This window comes from Lontra canadensis, unplaced genomic scaffold (assembly GCF_010015895.1).
Source record: "Lontra canadensis isolate GAN:19392208 unplaced genomic scaffold, GSC_riverotter_1.0 scaffold3, whole genome shotgun sequence".
Lineage (NCBI taxonomy): Eukaryota > Metazoa > Chordata > Mammalia > Carnivora > Mustelidae > Lontra > Lontra canadensis.
Window position 1 is genome coordinate 17,933,063 of NW_022630997.1, and position 19,817 is coordinate 17,952,879.

General features: G+C 38.0%; 1 protein-coding gene across 3 annotated transcripts in view; it reads left to right on the forward strand.

Annotated features, from left to right (window-relative positions):
- The window catches only part of CHUK (component of inhibitor of nuclear factor kappa B kinase complex), a 43,892-nt gene extending 24,406 nt beyond the window's left edge, over positions 1 to 19,486 (forward strand). The window contains exons 14-21 of one of the 3 annotated variants that reach the window (XM_032882366.1): positions 1,387 to 1,448; positions 6,229 to 6,338; positions 7,572 to 7,621; positions 14,104 to 14,200; positions 14,484 to 14,631; positions 15,395 to 15,528; positions 17,533 to 17,632; positions 18,377 to 19,486. In XM_032882366.1, coding sequence (XP_032738257.1) covers positions 1,387 to 1,448; positions 6,229 to 6,338; positions 7,572 to 7,621; positions 14,104 to 14,200; positions 14,484 to 14,631; positions 15,395 to 15,528; positions 17,533 to 17,632; positions 18,377 to 18,406 — 731 coding nt within the window. In that variant the 3' untranslated portion in view covers positions 18,407 to 19,486. The remainder of the gene's footprint in view (positions 1 to 1,386; positions 1,449 to 6,228; positions 6,339 to 7,571; positions 7,622 to 14,103; positions 14,201 to 14,483; positions 14,632 to 15,394; positions 15,529 to 17,532; positions 17,633 to 18,376) is intronic. The other 2 variants (XM_032882368.1, XM_032882372.1) reach the window with 2 other exon arrangements.
- The last annotated feature ends 331 nt before the right edge of the window (positions 19,487 to 19,817 follow it).

Below are 19,817 nucleotides of genomic sequence, written 5' to 3' on the forward strand. Positions count from 1 at the left end.
CCAGGATCCTGGGGTCATGACCTGAGCCGAAGGCAGAGGCTTTAACCCCCTGAGCCACCCAGGCGCCCCTTTAAACTACTTATCTTTCTGTAAATAATAACACAAATAATTCTAGGGGTTTTTCTTTAAAACCACCTACTGTCGAGTCCCCCTTTTTTTTTTTTTTTAAATATAGTACACAGCCTCTAGTTTTTCAATATTTGACTCTAAGCTTTCTCCCTTCATATGTATTAAGGAAATGTAAGATGCTGAAGGGGCCACCACCAATATTTCTGTTTTCTGTCATAAAACATATTCTTTCTTTGGGAAACAAATCCTGTCCATATACTTGTCTTGAGCAAGATATGTGTATCTCAGAATAAATGATCAGCAGTGTCCAATTGAGTGAATCAGTTTACCCACTAGAGCTGGTTCTATGATTGATGTTTTATTTCTATTTGTGTATAATAGGTATTCTGGTGAGTGACAAAACACTATAATTTTTTCACCAGATTACCTCTGACTTGTCAACTGTGTATCTTATACAAGGGTTAAAAAAGAATGACATAGACCTGTGTACCGATATTAAAAGATCACTTAGGTCTTTAATGGCAATGATGTTTTAAGTTGGGGAAAAAAAAAATCAAAGAAAGAAAAGCATGTAGAGATAGTTTCACTTGTGAGGGAAAAGGGTATGTGTCTATGTAACAAAAGATTAATGTAAGATCCTTAGAGTGGAGAGGAGGAAGAGAGACTTTTCTTTGTATATCCTTTTATAGTGTTTGATTTTTTTAAAAAATCATGTTCATGTATTACTTTTTTTTTTTTTTCATTTTTAAGAGAAAACTATTTATATTGGTTTCTTAGGGGTGCCATAACAACTTACTATAAATTGGGTGGCTTAAAACCACAGAAATTTACTGTCTCACAGTTCCAAAGGCTGAAAATCCAAAATCAAGGTTTTGGCAGGGTCATGAGCCCCTTGAGAGCTATGGGGAAGAATACTTCCTTGTTTCTTCTAGCTTCTCGTGGTTTGCCAACAGTCCTTGGCTCCTTGGATTACAGCTGTCGCACAGTAATCTCTGCCTCTGTTATCAACGTAGAGCTCTCCCTTCTTATGTCTGGGTCTCTGTATCTCTTCTCTTCTTACAAGGATATTAGTCATACTGGACTAATCAACCCTACTCCAAGATGACCTCATTTTAATTTAGCTAATTGCATCTGTAGTGACCCTGTTTCCAAATAAACTCACATTCTGAGGTTCTGAATTAGGACTTCAGCATATCTTTTTGGGGGACAGTTCAACCTATAATGTCATTTCTGATGTTGATATGGCAAGAAAGTAGATAGGTCACTAATTAAAGGTATGGCTATTTCTGAGATAATCAATTAAGACTTTTTTTTTAGCCTCAGAAAAAATGTTAAAAGCATGGAAGGAAATGGAAGAAAAGGCTATCCATTATGCTGAGGTAAGATCACTAGTTCATCCTTTTTTTTTTTTTTTTAAGATTTTATTTATTTATTTGACAGTGAGAGATCACAAGTAGACAGAGAAGCAGGCAGAGAGAGAGAGGGAAGCAGGCTCCCTGCTGAGCAGAGAGCCCAATGTGGCACTCGATCTCAGGACCCTGAGATCATGACCTGAGCTGAAGGCAGTGGCTTAACCACTGAGCCATCCAGGCGCCCTCACTAGTTCATTCTGTATGCTTATTAATTCCTGAGGTCTCTCTTAGAAATTGTCTTTGGTTTTGGTATGTAGAATATTTTTCATGTTATTCCTGAATATCAGACAAAAATCTAGTAGATGTTTTGTGTGTGTAGAGAGAAGTACCATAGTTGATTAAAAAAAAAGGGGGGGCTTTGGGCAAATGAGATAAAACTGAAACCTCACTAAACTTCAGTTTCCATATTATATTATGTGGACTTTTTAGTAGGTTTATGCAGATTAAATGGGAGTTATAATACTATATACCATATACAAATATAATATACAAATATAATATATTTGTATATATATATAATATATAATATACAAATATAATATAATATAATATTATACCATAATAAATGGTAGTTATTGCTGTTATTTTCATGAGTGGTTTATTTTTTTTTTAAATTTTAATTTTTATTACATTATGTAAGTGACCATACAGTACATCATTAGGTTTTGATGTAATGTTCCATGATTCATTGTTTGCATATAACACCCAGTGCTCTGTGCAATATGTGCCCTCCTTAATACTCATCACTGGGCTAACCCATCCCCCTGCCCCCATTCCCTCTAAAATCCTCAGTTTGTTTCCTGAAGTCCATAGTCTGTTATGGTTCATCTCCCCCTCCGATTTCCGCTACTTCATTTTTCCCTTCCTTTTCCTAACGTCCTCCATGCTGTTCCTTATGTTCCAGAAATAAGTGAAACTATATGATAATTGACTTTCTCTGCTTGACTTATTTCACTTAGTATAATTTCCTCTAGTTCCATCCATGTTGATGCAAAAGTTGGGGATTCATCCTTTCTGATGGCTGAGTAATATTCTATTTTATATATGGACCACATCTTCTTTATCCATTCATCTGTTGAAGGGCATTTCAGCTCTTTCCACAGTTTGGCTGTGGTGGACATTGCTGCTATGAACATTGGGGTGCATGTGGCCCTTCTTTTCATTACATCTGTATCTTTGGGGTAAACACCCAGTAGTATAATTGCTAGTCATAGGGTAGCTCTATTTTTAACTTTCTGAGGTACCTCCACACTGCTTTCCAAAGTGGCTGTACTACCTTGCATTCCCACCAACAGTTTAATAGGGTTCCCCTTTCTCCACAACCTCTCCAACATTTATTGTTTCTTGCCTTGTCAATTTTTGCCATTCTGACTACTGTAAGGTGGTATCTTAGTGTGGTTTTGATTTGAATTTCCCTGATGGCTAATGAAGGTGAACATTTTTTCATGTGTCTGTTAGCCATTTGTATATCTTCTTTGGAGAAGTATCTGTTCGTGTCTTCTGCCCATTTTTGACTTGATTATTTGATTTTTGGGTGTTGACTTTGAGAAATTCTTTATAGATCTTCGATATCAGCTTTTTGTCTGTAGTGTCATTTGCAAATATCTTCTCCCATTCCGTGGGTTGCCTCTGTGTTGTTGACAGTTTCTTTTGCTGTGCAGAAGCTTTTTATCTTGATGAAGCCTTAAAAGTTCCTTTTCAGTTTTGTTTCCCTTGCCTTTGGAGACATGTCTTGAAAGAAGTTGCTGTGGTCAGTGTCGAAGAGGTTACTGCCTATATTCTCCTAGCGAGGACTTTGATGGATCTCTGTCTCACATTGAGGTCTTTCATCCATTTAGAGTTTATCTTTGTGTATGGTGTAAGCAAATGGTCAAGTTTCATTCTTCTGTATATAGCTGTCCAATTTTCCCAGCACTGTTTATTGAAGAGACTGTTTTTTCTCCATTGGATATTTTTTCCTGCTTTGTTGAAGATTAACTGACCATTGAGTTGAGGGTCCATATCTGGGTTTTTTATTCTGTTTCACTAATCTATGTGTTTGTTTTTGTGCCAATACCATGTTATCTTGGGGATCACAGCTTTGTAATATAGCTTGAAATCAGGCCCCTAGGTTTGTTTTTCTTTTTTAGCAGTTCCTTGGCGATTTGGGGTTTTCTTTGGTTCCATACAATTTTTAGGATTGTTTGTTCCAGCACTTTGAAAAAGGCCATTGGTATTTTGATCAAAATGGTGTTGAAAGTATAGATTGCTCTGGACAGCATAGACATTTTAACAATGTTTATTCTTCCAATCCATGAGCAGGGAATGTTTTTCCATCGTTTTGTGTCTTCTTCAATTTCTTTCATAAGTGTTCTGTAGTTTTGTGGAGTACAGATCCTTCACCTCTTTGGTTAGGTTTATTCTAAGGTATCTTATGGTTTTTGGTGCTATTGTAAATGGAATCGATTCCCTAATTTTTCTTTCTACAGTTATATTGTTAGTGTATAGGAAAGCAGCTGATTCTGTGCATTGATTCTGTGCAGTTCTGTGCATTACTGAATTGCTGTATGAGTTCTAGTAATTTAGGGGTGGATTCTTTTGGGTTTTCCACATAAAATATCATGTCATCTGTGAAGAGAGAGTCTGATTTCTCCCTCGCCTCACTCCCCACTTTTCCCCCTAACTTTATAAATCTTATTCTTGGATTTCATTTTGGCTGGTTTTCTTGGTGTGGTGGCTTCCAATCACTCCAGATTTTCCAAGGGTGCATCTTGCCTGGAAGGTGGTTGATATTTTCAATTCTGTATATTCCCTCAACCAGCCCTCAACAGAATGACTAAGAGGAGGAACTCCCAACAAAGAAAAGAATCAGACAGTGGCTTCTCCCATGGACCTAAATGGATATGGATATAAGCAAGATGTCAGAAGTAGATTTCAGGGTTACAGTTATGAAGACGATAGCTAGGTTGGGGAAAACCATTAAAGGCAACATAGATTCTTCGAGGGCAGAAATGATAGCTAATCAGGCTGAACTTAAAAATGCTATGAATGAGATGCAATCTAAGCTAGATACTCTAACAGCTAGGGTAAATGAGGTAGAAGAAAGAATTAGTGATGTAGAAGACAAACTGATAGAAAGGAAGGAACAGGAGTCCTGGAACAAACACCTTAAAATCCATGAAAACAGAATTAAAGCAATGCCATGAAATGTTTCAATGTCAGAATTATTGGGATCCCTGAGCGGGGAATGGGGAGAGAAAGAGGACTAGTAGATATATTTGAGCAAATTGTAGCTGAGAACTTCCCTAATCTGGGGAATCAAACAAGCATTCATGTCCTAGAGGCAGAGAGGACACCTCCCAAGATCAAGAAGAACAGACCAGTGCCCTGGCATGCAATAGTAAAACTCAACAAATCTCAGAATCAAGGAAACCATTTTTTTTTTTTTAATTTGACAGAGAGAGATCACAAGTAGGCAGAGAGGCAGGCAGAGAGAGGGGTGGGGAGCAGGCTCCCTGCTGAGCAGAGAGCCCCATGCGGGGCTCTATACCAGGACCCTGGGATCATGACCCGAGCCAAAGGCAGAGGCTTTAACCCACTGAGCCACCCAGGCACCCCTCAAGGAAACCATCTTAAGGGCAATTAAGGGGTAGAGATTCCTTACATACAGAATAACGTCAGGCCTGTCCACAAAGACCTAGCAAGCCAGAAGGGGCTAGCAAGACATACTCAGGGTACTAAATGTGAAGAACATGCAGGCAAGAATACTTTATCTGGCAAGGCTGCCATTCAGAACGGATTAAGAGATACAGAGTGTCCAGGACTGGCAGAAACTGAAAGAATATATGGCCACTAAGCTAACCCTGCAAGAAATACTAAGAGGTGCTCTGTAAAAGGAGAAAGACCCCCGAAGTGATATAGAACAGAAATTTACAGAGACAATCTATAGAAACAAGGACTTCACAGGCGACATAATGACAATAAAATCATATCTTTCAGTAATCACTCTCAACGTGAACGGCCTAAATGTTCCCATGAAACAGCACAGGGTTGAGGTTGAATAAAAAGACAGGACCCATCTGTATGCTGTCTACAAGGGACTCAATTTGAGTGCTTTAGATAGGATAGCTATACATCCTGGTTACCTGAAATGGTCCCAGTTTATACCTGCCTTGCCATAATTACTCCCTTTTACTCTAAAAATTATGCTTGTTTGGACAATAAATTCTATATTTGGTCATGCTGGTTATAGTTCATTCTCTAGGAGGCATATTCCTTCCTCAGCTGTTAAATCTGTCCATGGTCCCACTAAATTGTTACTCTCCTGAATGCCAGTACTACCTGAAGGACATGGGTAAGGCAGTTGATACCCTTGGGTAGGAAACCCGTTATCTTTATCTTTCTGCGCTCTTATTCAAGGCAGTTGGGCACAAGAGGCAGTGAAGATCATAAAGCTGAGATAACAGCAATTTTGGCAGTCACTTTTTCTCTGTCTTGTTAGTGACACCTCTATCTTTCTGCTTCTCAGGAGGAGAAAGCAAATGCTAGTAATTTACTGTTGTCAGAAGAGAAACGAGAGAAGCATAGGTATTAAGTCTGTCCTTGTATGAAAGATTTTCAGAATCTGAAAGATAAAAAAGCTTGAACAAAGTCAGTGTTTCATGTTAAATCATTTAGTTCTCCTGCTGTTGCAGCAAATCATTCTGAGTTCTTTCTGTTTTGTGTGGTGGTGAGCCTGTAATTTCTTTTGTGTTTCATCATATTTTAGGTGGGTGTCATTGGTTACCTGGAGGATCAGATCATGTCTCTACACACTGAAATCATGGAGCTGCAAAAGAGCCCTTATGGAAGACGTCAGGGAGACTTAATGGAATCTCTGTAAGTAAGGAAGTCTTGTGTTGCTGCTATGGATGTCTGTAATTTTTTTGTCTCATGTGGTACTTTCTGCGTGTATCTGGCAGAGTAAGCCTGTATTTTTCCTTTTCCATAGATTTTCTTTCTCCAAATATATTGCCATAATTTTATTTATTTATTTATTTATTTATATTTATCTTAAAGATTTTATTTATTTATTTGACACAGAGAGAGACAGCGAGAGGGGGAATGCAAGCAGGGCAAGTGGGAGAGGGAGAAGCAGGCTTTCCGCAGAGCAGGGAGCCCAGCACAGGGCTTGATCCCAGGACTTTAGTATCATGACCTGATCTGAAGGCAGACGCTTAATAACTGAGCCACCCAAGTGCCCCATTGCCATAATATTTTAAAAGGAAGTTTTTCTTAGTCACAGAAATTTTGGAAATAACTTCAGTGATGACCTTTGCTTTTTTTTTTTTTTTTAAAGATTTTATTTATTTATTTGATAGAGATCACAAGTAGGCAGAGAGGCAGGCAGAGGCGGGAGGGGGAAGCAGGCTCCCCGCTGAGCAGAGAGCCTGATGTGGGGCTCGATCCCAGGACCCTGGGATCATGACCTGAGCCGAAGACAGAGGCTTTAACTCAGCTACCCAGGTGCCCCGACCTTTGCTTTTTTAATCAAAGCATCGTTTCATGTGAGTGTTAAGAGGTTTTCAAGTATTCTAAGTTACAAACTGTTGCCCTACTTACCATAGTTCTAGCCCAAGTTATTGTCCGTTAAATGCCCTAAATGAGGTTAACTTCCTAAGTGTCTGGATAGAAATGTGAAAATTTTACCCTAATCACAGGCCTTCATTTTTGCCCATTTAAGTGTTTCTGATGCAGAGATGTTGTATATGTGATGGTGGATCAGAGCAGATATGAAGTATATTAAACTTTGCGTTTTTATTAATTTTTAAAATTTTTATAAAAATATTTTACTTTTAAGTAATTTCTGTCCCCCACTGTGGGGCTTGAACTCATGACACCAAGATCAAGAGCTGCATGCTTTACTGACTGAGCCAGCCAGGTGCACCTAAACTTTGCATTTTTAGATCTTGCTTATTACCCAGTGAAATGCTGTGTAAAATGTTCGTTGGCAATATGTATTTGCTTTAAAATAGGTTTATACTCTATTCAAATAATATTGTTCATTTCAAGTTGTTGATTATTAGTCATTGAGTTATGTTCACTTTTGGAAGCATGTTTTCTCTTTCGTAGGGAACAACGTGCCATTGATCTGTATAAGCAGTTAAAGCACAGACCTTCAGGTAAGATACTTAATCACTGTACACAAAGGCATTTTAGGAAACCATCACAAACTTAACAAATCCAGGGGATTGGATTTTTTAAAAAGCTGCAGAATAAATTCCAGTTTTGGTATTGCCATAGAGCTGTTTATAGTAAAACAGCTTTTAAGTTGGTGAGAATTTGAGAGATTAGAAAGGCAAAGTAACAAGAAAATTGAGATAGAAAACTTTCTAAAGGGAGGTGAAAGGAAGGAATGAAAGAGAAAAAAGGAACTCAAAGAAAGGGAAGAGGAAGCAAGAAAATGTGAGGAAAGATGGAAAAAATAAGTGCTGCTTAAGATTAGAGAAGTTGAGAAGAATTTGGTACAGTGAGTTCAGGTGTGGAGTAATTAGAGGGAAGGCCCATGTTCTAGGCTAAAGCAGCATACCTTGAAAGTGATGCCTTCATCTGCATCTGGTTACTGCTTATTTCACTGGCAAAACAATTCCTGTCAAACGTGTGCTGAATACAGAACATGGAATAAAGAACATGGTCTGTTGCCAAGAACATTGGAGCTTAGATTCTTGACTGGGCAGCTTACTGACCAAGTACCTAATTTTCTTTCTTTCTTTTCTTTTTTTTTTTTTTTTTTAAAGATTATTTATTTATTTATTTGACAGACAGAGGTCACAAGTAGGCAGAGAGAGAGGAAGGGAAGCAGGCTCCTTGCTGAGCAGAGAGCCCGATGTGGGGCTCGATCCCAGGACCCTGGCTTCATGACCTGAGCCGAAGGCAGAGGCTTTAACCCACTGAGCCACCCAGGCACCCCTCTAATTTTCTTGTATCTAATTTTCCTCTTCTATAAAATGGGGCTGAAACCTCGCTTTCCTAATTCAGTGAGTGTGTGTAGCAATGTATTTGGGAGGTGTTTTGTGAAAATGCCTTGAGAAGTATAAAGTATTATGTATCTGCGAGATACTATCCTCTGTTAAAAATCGATTTGTTTTGATGGGTTATAGAAGAAATAAAAGGCTAAGCCTGTGCCTTAATTTGCTATATGTACCTAAATTACCAATAAATAAGTAAAATAAAAGACGTTTTATACTTTAAAATTTACAAATGTGCAAATTAATATCCATCCATATGAAATTCTATCTTAACAAATAATGTGATCTCCTCTACATTGGCTTTTATTGGAGGGGAATTCATTCAGTTTATTCCTATAGACATTTATGAGGTATAGATAAGATAGGCACCCAGTGCTGCCTGGGGTCAGGGATGGTTAGAGGAGGTTATTGCAGGAGATGACATCTGAGATAAGCCTTAAAGGGTAAGTAGTAGAGAAAGGAGCTGGGTTCTTGGATGTACAAGTATAGTGAGTAAAGACACATATGTGTACACTTAGCATGTTTGAGGAAATGCAGTGACTGGATTGTAGAGTTTCAGGGGAGAGGCTGGATCAGATGTGACTGGATCATAAAGGATCTGGTCTGTTATGGTAAAGAGTTTGGATTTCATCATGATAGCAAAGAGAAACTTTAACATGTTTTAAGCAGGGGAATGGCATGACCAGATGAGCATTTCAGAAGTATGGCTTTGGTAACATTGCACATAGTGTGGCTAGACTGAAGACAGGCATTGGTTATGAGGCTGTTGAAATAATCATAACTCAGTATAGGGTGCGCCACGAGCTAAGGCAGAGAGCCTGAACTGTGGAGACTGGGTGAGAGGAAGGTAAAGGCAAGAGAGACATTTAGGAGGTAGAACTGATGGTGTTGGGTGATGGATTGAATATGGATGGCTGGAGCTGGAGTAGGGATGCCTCCCAAGATTCTGGCTATGGCAGCTGGGTGCATGGTCAGTAGGTCTACTCACCATAAAAGCAAGTATAGAAAGGATGGCAGACCTGATGGAAAAAGATGAATTCATTTTTTTACATGTTGATGTTAGGGAGTCAGTGGGATATTAAAGTAGAGATGTCTAATAAACAGTATTTTATGTATATATATATGTGTATATATGTATGTATGTATGTATGTATACATAAGCACACATATACATACATGTACATATGTATATGGAATTAGTAGAAAAGTTGGGGCTAGATATTTAGCTACCTGAGAATGATCAACCATAGGACTAAAGTGACCATCTTGAAAAAGTAAGTTGAGTAAGGAAGCCAAAGATGGAATCCCAAAGAATACCAACATTCAGGAAATGGCTAGAAGCAGAAGAGCTGCCGGAGAAGATTGGGAAATGACCACAATATATAGAAGGAATGACAGAGGACAGAGAGAGTTTTAAGAAGAAAGTGATCAGTGGGGTGAAATGCTGCAGAGGTGTGGGTAATAAAAATGTGAGGTAACATTCATTCATTCATACATACATTCAACTTAGCAGTTTGGACATCATTGTTGATCTTGGCAAAAATATGGCCTTTTGGGAACAGAACTCAGATTATGGGAGGCTGAGAGAGGAATGAGACAGGAAGAAATAGAGAAGTCAGTCTAGACCAGCAATTCCCAAATCGTGGTTCATGAACCCCAGATGATCAATGAGAACAAAACTATTTTCATAACACTAAGACATTTGCCTTTTTCACTATGTTGACATTTTCACTGATGCTGTGAAAAGCATTGGTAGGTAAACAGCTTATACCTCACTTACATGGATCATGGCACTAGTACCAAACTATAAAAGTAGTCATACTTTTCGCCATTATGCAATCACAGTTAAAAAAAAAAAAGGTTCATTTAAGTATGTACTTGATAACTAGTAAGAATTCTACTTAAATCTCAACCTTTGGGTACATGTCTTTTCAATATTCTGTGTGATGAAAGGGGAAGCGCCCCTAGAGCACTTCTGCTCCATCCTGAAGTCTGCTGTTTTTCTCAGGAAAGCCACTGTGGCAGGTGTCTTCTCAAAAGTTAATGAAGCATGACTGTCATTTTAAGGGAAAAAAACAACAATGTTAGTTGGCAATGATAAAATTCCGTATTTCAAGCAAAAAAATAGAATTTAGGAAAACTTGTATCCATCAACTGAAATTCGTCAGCTTTTCAGTACCTAAACTATTTTTGATGAGACCAGTGGTGATATTAAAAAGACTTGCAAAAAATGTAAAACAGGGCTAGTTTTCTCACTAACAGATTTTGGAAAATAGTTATTTTTAATAAAAATATGTTTCACAGGTAAAGAGTTTTTTGTTATTTTTAAGTAAATAAGTAAATGTTTTTAAACTTCTCAGTTTAATTCCCAAAAAACACCTTCGGGTTCTTGAGAATTTTTGAGTGTACAGGGGTCCTGAGACCAGTAAGTTTTAGAACTGCTTATCTAGGCTATTCTTTTCAGAAGCTTCGCTGTTAAGGAAAGAAGAGGTGAGGAGCCAAGAGAGATAGATTCCGGGAGGTCAGTCTTCAGAAGGTAGACTTGAGCATATTTAAGTGCTTGGGCCCAAAAGCCTGTGGAAAGGGGCGCCTGGGTGGCTCAGTGGGTTAAAGCCTCTGCCTTCGGCTCAGGTCGTGATCTCAGGGCCCTGGGATCAAGCCCCACATCGGGCTCTCTGCTTGCAGGAGCCTGCCCCCCCCCCCGACCCCCGCCTCTTCCTGCCTGCCTCTCTGCCCACTTCTGGTCTCTGTCTGTCAAATAAATAAATAAATAAATCTTTTTTAAAAAAAAAAAAAAGCCCGTGGAAAGGGAGGTCCCTAAACAAGCTTGAGAGGCTGACTCAATTAGGCTTGCTTCCACTGATATTAGAGGGATTGTCAGTGCAGATACTGACACTTCTGTGGGTGTAGGGGTTGGAAGGTCGGGATCTTACTGTCTTGTGGCCACCCATCCTGAAGTAAGAAGTGGAGTTAACTGTTAACAGAAGAGGTGATGGGATTAACAGAGGAAGTGATGATTACCTAGATTTAAAGAGTATGCTAAAGATTTTTAAAAGCTGGTGTATTCAGTGGAAGATGTTGCTGATCCAGAACAGTTATTAAGAATCCAGAGCAGAGGGGTGCCTGGGTGGCTCAGTTGGTTAAGTGACCACCTTCAGCTCAGGTCATGATCCTGGAGTGCCAGGATCGAGTCCTGCATCAGGCTCCCTGCTCAGTGGGGAGTCTTGCTTTTCCCTCAGTCCCTCTTCCCTCTCATACTCTCTCTCTCAAGTAAGTAAATAAAATCTTAAAAAAAAAAAAAAATAAAGAATCCAGAGCAGAAGTGAAGACCTGTGAATTAGTAGTGATGACAGAGGAAATGGTAGTATAATTTTTTTGTTGGTTGTGTTTAGTGGCTTGCCTGCAGAAACTGATGGAGCAGACGGTTAGACTGATCCAGGCTTAGGATTTTGCTCATAGAAGACAAAAAAGTTCAAGGTATTGACAGAAAATGATATAAGTAATAGAAGTTATGGTTAGAATAAAATAATTGAAACTTAAGATTTCAATAGAGCAAGTCTAATTCTTTTTTCCCTTTAATCAGTAGTACTCCTAGTCTTGTGGCCAGTGAATTGGGTATTGCAAATAAAGAGATATAAAATTCCATCCATTGGGTCAGTCAAATTAACTTCCTGTAGTCAGTGATAGCATTTGTTTGACTTGTTGTTGTTGTTACTATTGTTGTTATTATTATTAAGGATTTTAAGTAATCTCTACACCCAGTGTGGAGCTCAAATTCATAAAACTGAGATCAGTCGCACACTCCACCGACTGAGCCAGCCAGGCACCCCTGGATTATTTTTATAAAAACTTTGCAGTAGCCCTGTCAGCATACTAGCATATCATAGAGCCTAGAAATAAATTTGCTATCTGGGTAGCTTCTTTGAATTGATCATTATCTTGAGTGACAAATTAGTTGTAACAAGAAGTTTCATCTATGGTTGGAGCTTATGTAATCATACTTGATACATGGTCTCTGATGTCTTTTCTAGCTTAGAGTTGACTTGAGACTCTTGTTAAGCTAAAAATGGAGAAAAACAACTTTCTTCATTTTTGTATGCTGGAGAAGGTGAATGTTCTGAGGTCTCTGACCATCTAAACAAGCTAACTATATGGGGAAGCTTTTCTGGTCTGTGGGATTTAGGAAGGAGTACTGTTGGGGGAGGAGCCTGTTTGGAACCTCTTTATTTCAGTGTTAGTAAGGGAGAGACAAAGAGGGACACGTGTAGGGAATAAATTTGGACTATGAGGGAGAGGTCTTTGCAGTGATAACGAAAGATCCTGAACTTTCTAAAAACCTTTTGGGATTCCCCTTTCATAGTAAAATGTGGGTAATAATAGTAGCCATATCACAGGACTCCTATGAGGGTTAAATGGGAAATGTTAAGTATGTAATAGCAAATAGAGATTTAGCATTGAGCATTGAGATTAATTATTGTCCAAGGAAATAACCACCATGATCTATGAGCAGTCTTCCAGTTTTAAAAACTTGAATACCACTTTCTGAAATATAACAATGCTTTTTTGTTTTTGTTTGTTTGAGAGAGAGGGAGATAGCACAGCCTGGACAAAGGAAAGGGAGAGAGTGAGTGTGGAGCCTGACATAGGGCTCAGTGTCATGACCCTGAGATCATGACCTAAGCGAAATCACCGACTGAGCCACCCAGGCACCCTGGTTTTTTTGGTTGTTGTTGTTGTTTTGTTTTGTTTTTTAATTGAGTTACGTCTCCTATAAACTGTAGAACTCACTCACGGTTTCCACACAGCCAACCTATTTGAGGACATTTGTCATCTTCCAGTTTACATTATCATACTGTCTTCAAACTGAACTTTCATCATCTGCAGGTCCTTTTATTAGTGCATCAAATTTGCCTCACGTCGTCAGTTTTTTTTTTTTTTTCAAAGTTTTCATGGGCTTTAAACAGATGGATAAACATAAAATCCCAAGCAACGTAGATGGGGGAAGGGCCTCTTTCTTTTGAACCAGTGAAAGTTTGATGAATTGTCCTATTTTTTTTTTGTTCGTTTTTTTTAAAGATTTTATTTATTTGACAGAGAGAGAGAGAGATAGATCACGCACAAGTAGGAGGAGTGGCAGAGAGAGAGGGAGAAGCAGGTTCCTAGCTGAGTAGGGAGCCCAGTGTGGGCCTTGATCCCAGGACTTGGAATCATGACCTGAGCTGAAGGCAGGTGCTTTATTGACTGAGCCACCCAGTCACCCCTGTCCTGTATTTTTAAATAAATGATGTTAATCATCCAAGGGAAATTGATCTTTCAGCCAGAAAGCTGCATATGTATCTGGGATTTGGGTTAATATGGGTTAAAGATGGGTAAACATATTCTTCTCAAAACAGGCAACTAAGTTCTGTGAAGATAACAGTGATAAATTTAAATATGCATTATACACAGACAAACATGCTTTGTTTTTAGATATATAATTGTTCATATATAATCTTAAATTTTTAATCCAGTTTTAAATTTAAATGGAGATGCTTATTAATTAAAACTAGCTCCAGAATTTTAGGAATTTTTTTACTTGGAAGCTAATATGTTTATTCAGAAGACAGGTTATACCCACTGACTGAGATCTTTTATAGATCAATACTACAGCGACAGCACGGAAATGGTGAAGATCATTGTGCATACTGTTCAGAGTCAGGACCGGGTTCTCAAGGAGCTGTTTGGTCATCTGAGGTAGAAAAGTTGTTTTATTTCCTACGGAAAAGCCAGGGTACTTTTATCATTTTCCTTTCAAAGAGTAATATTCCTTTTTGATAAATGTATTAGACCTAGGAAGATACCTGGCAATTCTTTGGGTGGTTTGACCCCAGTTGTGTCTCATTTGTGTACATCACTGTGGAGATCAGTCACTAAATCTGGTGCTGATTGTGGTTCATTTTCCCAGCTGGGTGTGGGAGTATGGTGTACAGTCTTGGGGGGGATGTATAATTATCTGACGCTGATTTCATCTCTCCAGCAAGTTATTGGGCTGTAAACAGAAGATTATTGATCTACTGCCCAAGGTGGAAATGGCCCTTAGTAACATCAAAGAAGCTGACAATACTGTCATGTTTATGCAGGGAAAGAGACAGAAAGAAATATGGCATCTCCTTAAAATTGCCTGTGTAAGTAACTTTTAATGAATTATTATTTTTTTCAATTTGGAGATTTTATTTATTTGAGAAAGAGAGCACGAGCAAGAGGAGTGGCAGAGGGAGAGGGAGAAGCAGACTCCCCACTGAGCAGGGAGCCCCACAAAGCAATTAATCCTAGGACGGGGATCACGACCTGAGCTGAAGGCAGATGCTTAACCGACTGAGCCACCCAGTCGCCCCAACTTTTAATGAATTATTTAATGTGACATTGATTTGCTGGTATTCCCTGGAAAAGGGATTCAGCATGACCTAGGTCCTTTTAAAGATGTGTGCATTTTGTGTTAGGTTGATGCTCATGTTCTTTGCTTGGTGTTTCACTAGCAATTCAGATGCAGGCCTTCCTGATCATCCTTTGTTATTTCTCTCCTCTCTAGTCTCATGTTTATCTGCTCCTTTCAGCCCTAGACCACTGTGGTATCCCAACCCATTTTGGGGGTAGATGTGCTTGACGAGTTAATGAAACTAACCCCTTGTTCAATGGTTTTTTTTTTTTTCCTTCAACTAAAGTGGAATGTGAAGGGCAGATACACTTTGTTTTAGTCAAGAAAGGGGTCCAGGAGAGGACAGTTGTACAGAAATCCTTACATAAAGATGGGGATAGTTTTGTATAGAAATACTCTGGTTGTGTATATGAGAAGTAGTAGAAGTGTAAATCTTGGGAATATTGCAGGAATTGTATGAATCAATGGTGATGCTTGCCTGTAATCTTTTTATTTACTTTTTTCCCCTTTAGACACAGAGTTCTGCCCGGTCCCTTGTAGTATCTAGTCTAGAAGGTGCAGTAACCCCTCAGGCATCAGCATGGCTTCCCCCAGCTTCAACAGAACGTGAACATCCTCTGTCATGTGTGGTAACTCCTCAAGATGGGTGGGTTCACTTTGCAACAATAGATAGTTGTTTTCAAGAGTAGTGGTAGGAATGAGGTAGAGTAGAGCGTAGTAGTTAAGACATAGTCTTTGGTGCCTTATAGACCAGGGTTGAATCCTGACTGTCCCTTTGTAATAACCTTGTGCAAATTAACTTGATTCTTTTAATGTTCACATTTCCTCACCTGTTAAATGGGAATGGCTGTGAAAATTCAATTAGATGTTGTATGTGAAGTGTTTGGGAAGTAAATATCAATGAATGTTTTTTATTTAGCTAAATTACCTAATCCTAGTTCTGAGTTCTTTCTCAACTATTTCTTCCATAACCATTTATCTCAGAAATTATGCTCTTTTGCATTTATCATTTTGTTGTCCTTTACCATCACCCCTCTAATGAATTATTGAGTTTATTCTCATTTTATAACTTAGTATCTCTAAAATCAGACTTTTTTCAATGCCTTAAATCAGTTTTGCAGAGAACTCAAGTTTGAAGCTCTCTATTTTCTTTTATTAATTCCTACTCTTCTGCTAAAAGCTGAATGACTATCCATTTCTGTTACTTTTCTCAGCATAAGATGTGCTGTATCCAGAGCCAGTGGCTCTGTGCTAGTTTGTGTATTGTCGCTTTTTTCACAACTCATGGAGACCTCTGCAGCAGCACCAGCATTACCTAGACGCTCTGCCCATAATTAGTTTTGCATGCACAGCATCAGCCATGTACATCACTGCTCAGGAGGTCATGCGGCTGCACATTCTATACTCTAGTTTTTTATGAGAGAAACACACATGGCAGGAAGGAAAGCTGATATTAGTTTTTTTTGTTGTTGTTTTTTTGTTTTTTTTTTAAAGAAAGCAAGTTGTAAGGTATATCTTGAGATCATTAGAGATTTGGCCCAATGTAATACATCCACAGATACAGCACAGGCTGTAATTAAATTGACTTTAGGAAATATTCCACTAATCAGAGTTGAAGCAAATACAATTCAATACATTACTAACCTTTTTGCTTTTATTAAAGGCATTTAGGTTTGTTAGGGGATGCTAATGGTTGCAAATGTCATCTCTATACAGGTAATTTCTAATTTGAGGTTGTGGTTGTTAGCAAAAGCATGTCATATAGAAATTTTAAATATGTTTTCCAGTAGGAATACATTATGAAGTAAAAAATTGATTTCGATGATAATGTACACATAGTACTTAACCACCAAGGATTAGAATTCTGTTGGCCTCAATTTTTCCATCTTTTGAATATGAGCTAAATTAGAATTTAGTTCTGAGCTTATAGTGGCTAGTAAGGTAGAGACAGAGGATTGGAAAAAGGTAAAGGATAGAGGCCATAAGGCAGAGGGAAGTGGGGAAGGTGGAAACCAGAATCAGGATTTCCTTCAAATATAAACTTCCAGGGATACTTGTTGGTTCTGGGCAGCTCCCCTGTGATGCTATTTTCTTCTGCTGTCCTCAGGAATCAGCTTGCTTGTTTTCTTTTTCATGGCTATCATCTATAGTTTCCAACCAGAGTTTTCACCTTCCCTCATCTTTGCAGACCAGATTGTACTTTTTTATCTTTACCCCTACATTTCTGTCTCTGAAGTAAACATACTGATGTTGCTACTACTTAGAAGGAAAGAGAAATAGTCCAGAAACAAAGAGATTTTTCATGTCTCTGTGCTACAGTTATCTCCCCCACCTCCCAGCAAGCATTTTCAGTGGGGGAAATGTATGTACGTTCCACTTACATTTCAGAGGAAAGTGAGTTTGTACTTCTAGTGGACTTCTTATCATTTGAGCTGGGTAGAGGCAATAGTTTGGGGTAACAAGTAGGACTCTGCCTCTGGGTGGGAGGGAAGAGGAAGCTTGAAGACCCTAGGAATCAGCTGCACGAGGGTGCTGGCTTGCAGCGCTGTGGGAAGGGCAGTGATCATTCTGACCCTGAAGACCAGAAGATAGAGTAAATTCATATGCCCCTTTGCTGCATTTGAAAAGGTTTTGTTTTTTCATCATACAGGGAGACTATAGCACAAATGATAGAAGAAAATTTGAACTGTCTTGGCCATTTAAGCACTATTATTCATGAAGCAAATGAGGAACAGGGCAGTAGAATGATGGTAAGTTTTATATGGTATGGGTGTTTTAGGTTTGTTGGGTACAAAGGTTTTTAACTTTCCATGCTAGCCTTATCTGGCATTTGGGATGCATATGGGGAAGAGAAGAACTCAGAAGAAAGACAAAGAACATTTGAGTGATATCCTCGACCTCAAATTCTTATCGTTTCTTACTCACGGATATACTGGGATTATGTCATCGATAGTCTTCAACAGTAGCGTATTTGGTCAAATTAAATGAAAGGTGAACTTTTTTTGCAGCGTGACCACTGAAATTGAATGGTTTGTACTTTTTTGGTTCAGCAATCAATTTTCTCCAATACGATGGGACAGGATTTGTACTGTAATTCAAATCTAGTAACTACTGTATGCAAAATGAATGTTAATACAGTTGTAATTAATAGAACTATTAAGATTTGGTTACTGTCAATTACTGATTTGTTAAAACTTGGAGAAACCACAATAAAATGTTTACTGAATTAACTTTACTACAGTTAGTCTCAAGGTCAACTGTTTGAATTTCCTTTCACTAATTATTTACTTCAAATATTTATGAAAACTCTTTGAAATATTTTATTAATCATCAGGAAAGAAGGTAAAACTAAACTCTCTAATTGTAACTTATACTTTCGATTTTTCAACTTTTGATTATAAAATGTCCATACAGAAAACTTGCAAAAAGTAACACCCCTAAACCTACTGCTTATAGTCAACATCTAACTGTAACTTTTTCATGCCTGATTTTAGAATCTTGATTGGAGTTGGTTAACAGAATGACTTGCTACTTATTCACTGCCCCCAAACATATGGAAGTTGTTGGTGCACGTGTTGGAAATTTGCTTTTCTCCCATGAAATCATTCTTCAGACACCAGCATTGAAGAAATGGCTATGAACAGAAAATATGCATGATTTTACAAGCACAATACTTTGACTTTAGGAAATTCCGAGGTCTGAACAGATAGAATTTTATGTCAGTGACCTTGTTTAAATGATAGCTACTTAAGCACATCATGGCAATCCATTTGTCTTTAAACGTGATACAACAGCTAACTGACTAAAAACAACTTATCATTTAACTTTTGGCCATAAGACCAAAAGTAATATCTATAAGTGGAAAACAAAACTTCAACTAATGTATGTGTTCTAAGTAAAAGTTGTTTGCCCGTTTCTGTGAAAGAGTCTCCTCTCAAGACTACCCTGTACCTCCTGGTGTTGCATTTAGAAATGCTCTTCCTGGCAACATAAGGAGTTGGTCTAACCCAACTGCACATTTGACAGTATCCCTTTCCTAGAGAAGGAATTATGTATCTGTGCCTTTAATACCAGTTGATTCTCACAAATCTTATTAAATGTGCTATGTGTATATGTATTTAAGATGTACATTTAATAATATCAAGAAGATGCCTATTAATTTATAATGTGTTTAAAGACTGTTATTTTTTCACTTGTAAAAATGGGTCTTGTTTAATGAATTTTTCAAGTCTTGTACAAATTTATAAAGATCTGCACTCCCTTATCTGTAATTCCAAAAATCTAAAAAGCTCTGAAAGCAAGGTCTTTCAAAAACTTGGTAACAAACTCATTTGCTTCCAAATCTACCCTGAATTGACAGTCTACTTCTCCCATTTAGTGTCAATATTCATTTTGCTGTGGAAATATTAACATATTTGATTACTAGGGTGTGTGGGGCTGCTACAGACCGTGCTGGGTGTTTATGTAGTACGGTATATGCACTGAATTACCTTTCTAAAATCTGAAAACTTCATAATTCTGAAACATCTTGCCCTAAGGGTTTCAGATAAAGGACTGTGGATCTGTCATCTGTTAAATAATTTAGAAGGTATTACGTGTTTTTTTTTAAAATGTGAAATGCTTTTATATTCTAGATACTTTTTTTCCACTTTGTGTATTAAATGATTTTTAAATTACTTTTGGAATGAATCTCTATTCATTATAATCAGATTATGATAGAATGTTTGAATATGGTTTAGGAAACGGTTCCATGAAATGGAACTGGAACACAGTATAACTTAATGGGCCTTAGGAATTAAATAGGACTTAACAGTATAACTTAATTCCTTAGGAATTAAATAGGACTTAACAGTAAAAACAGCATTGGGCAGCTTATTTTAATATAGCCTTTTCTCTTGAGATGTCCTATCACCACTTTCCATGTCTAAAAACCAT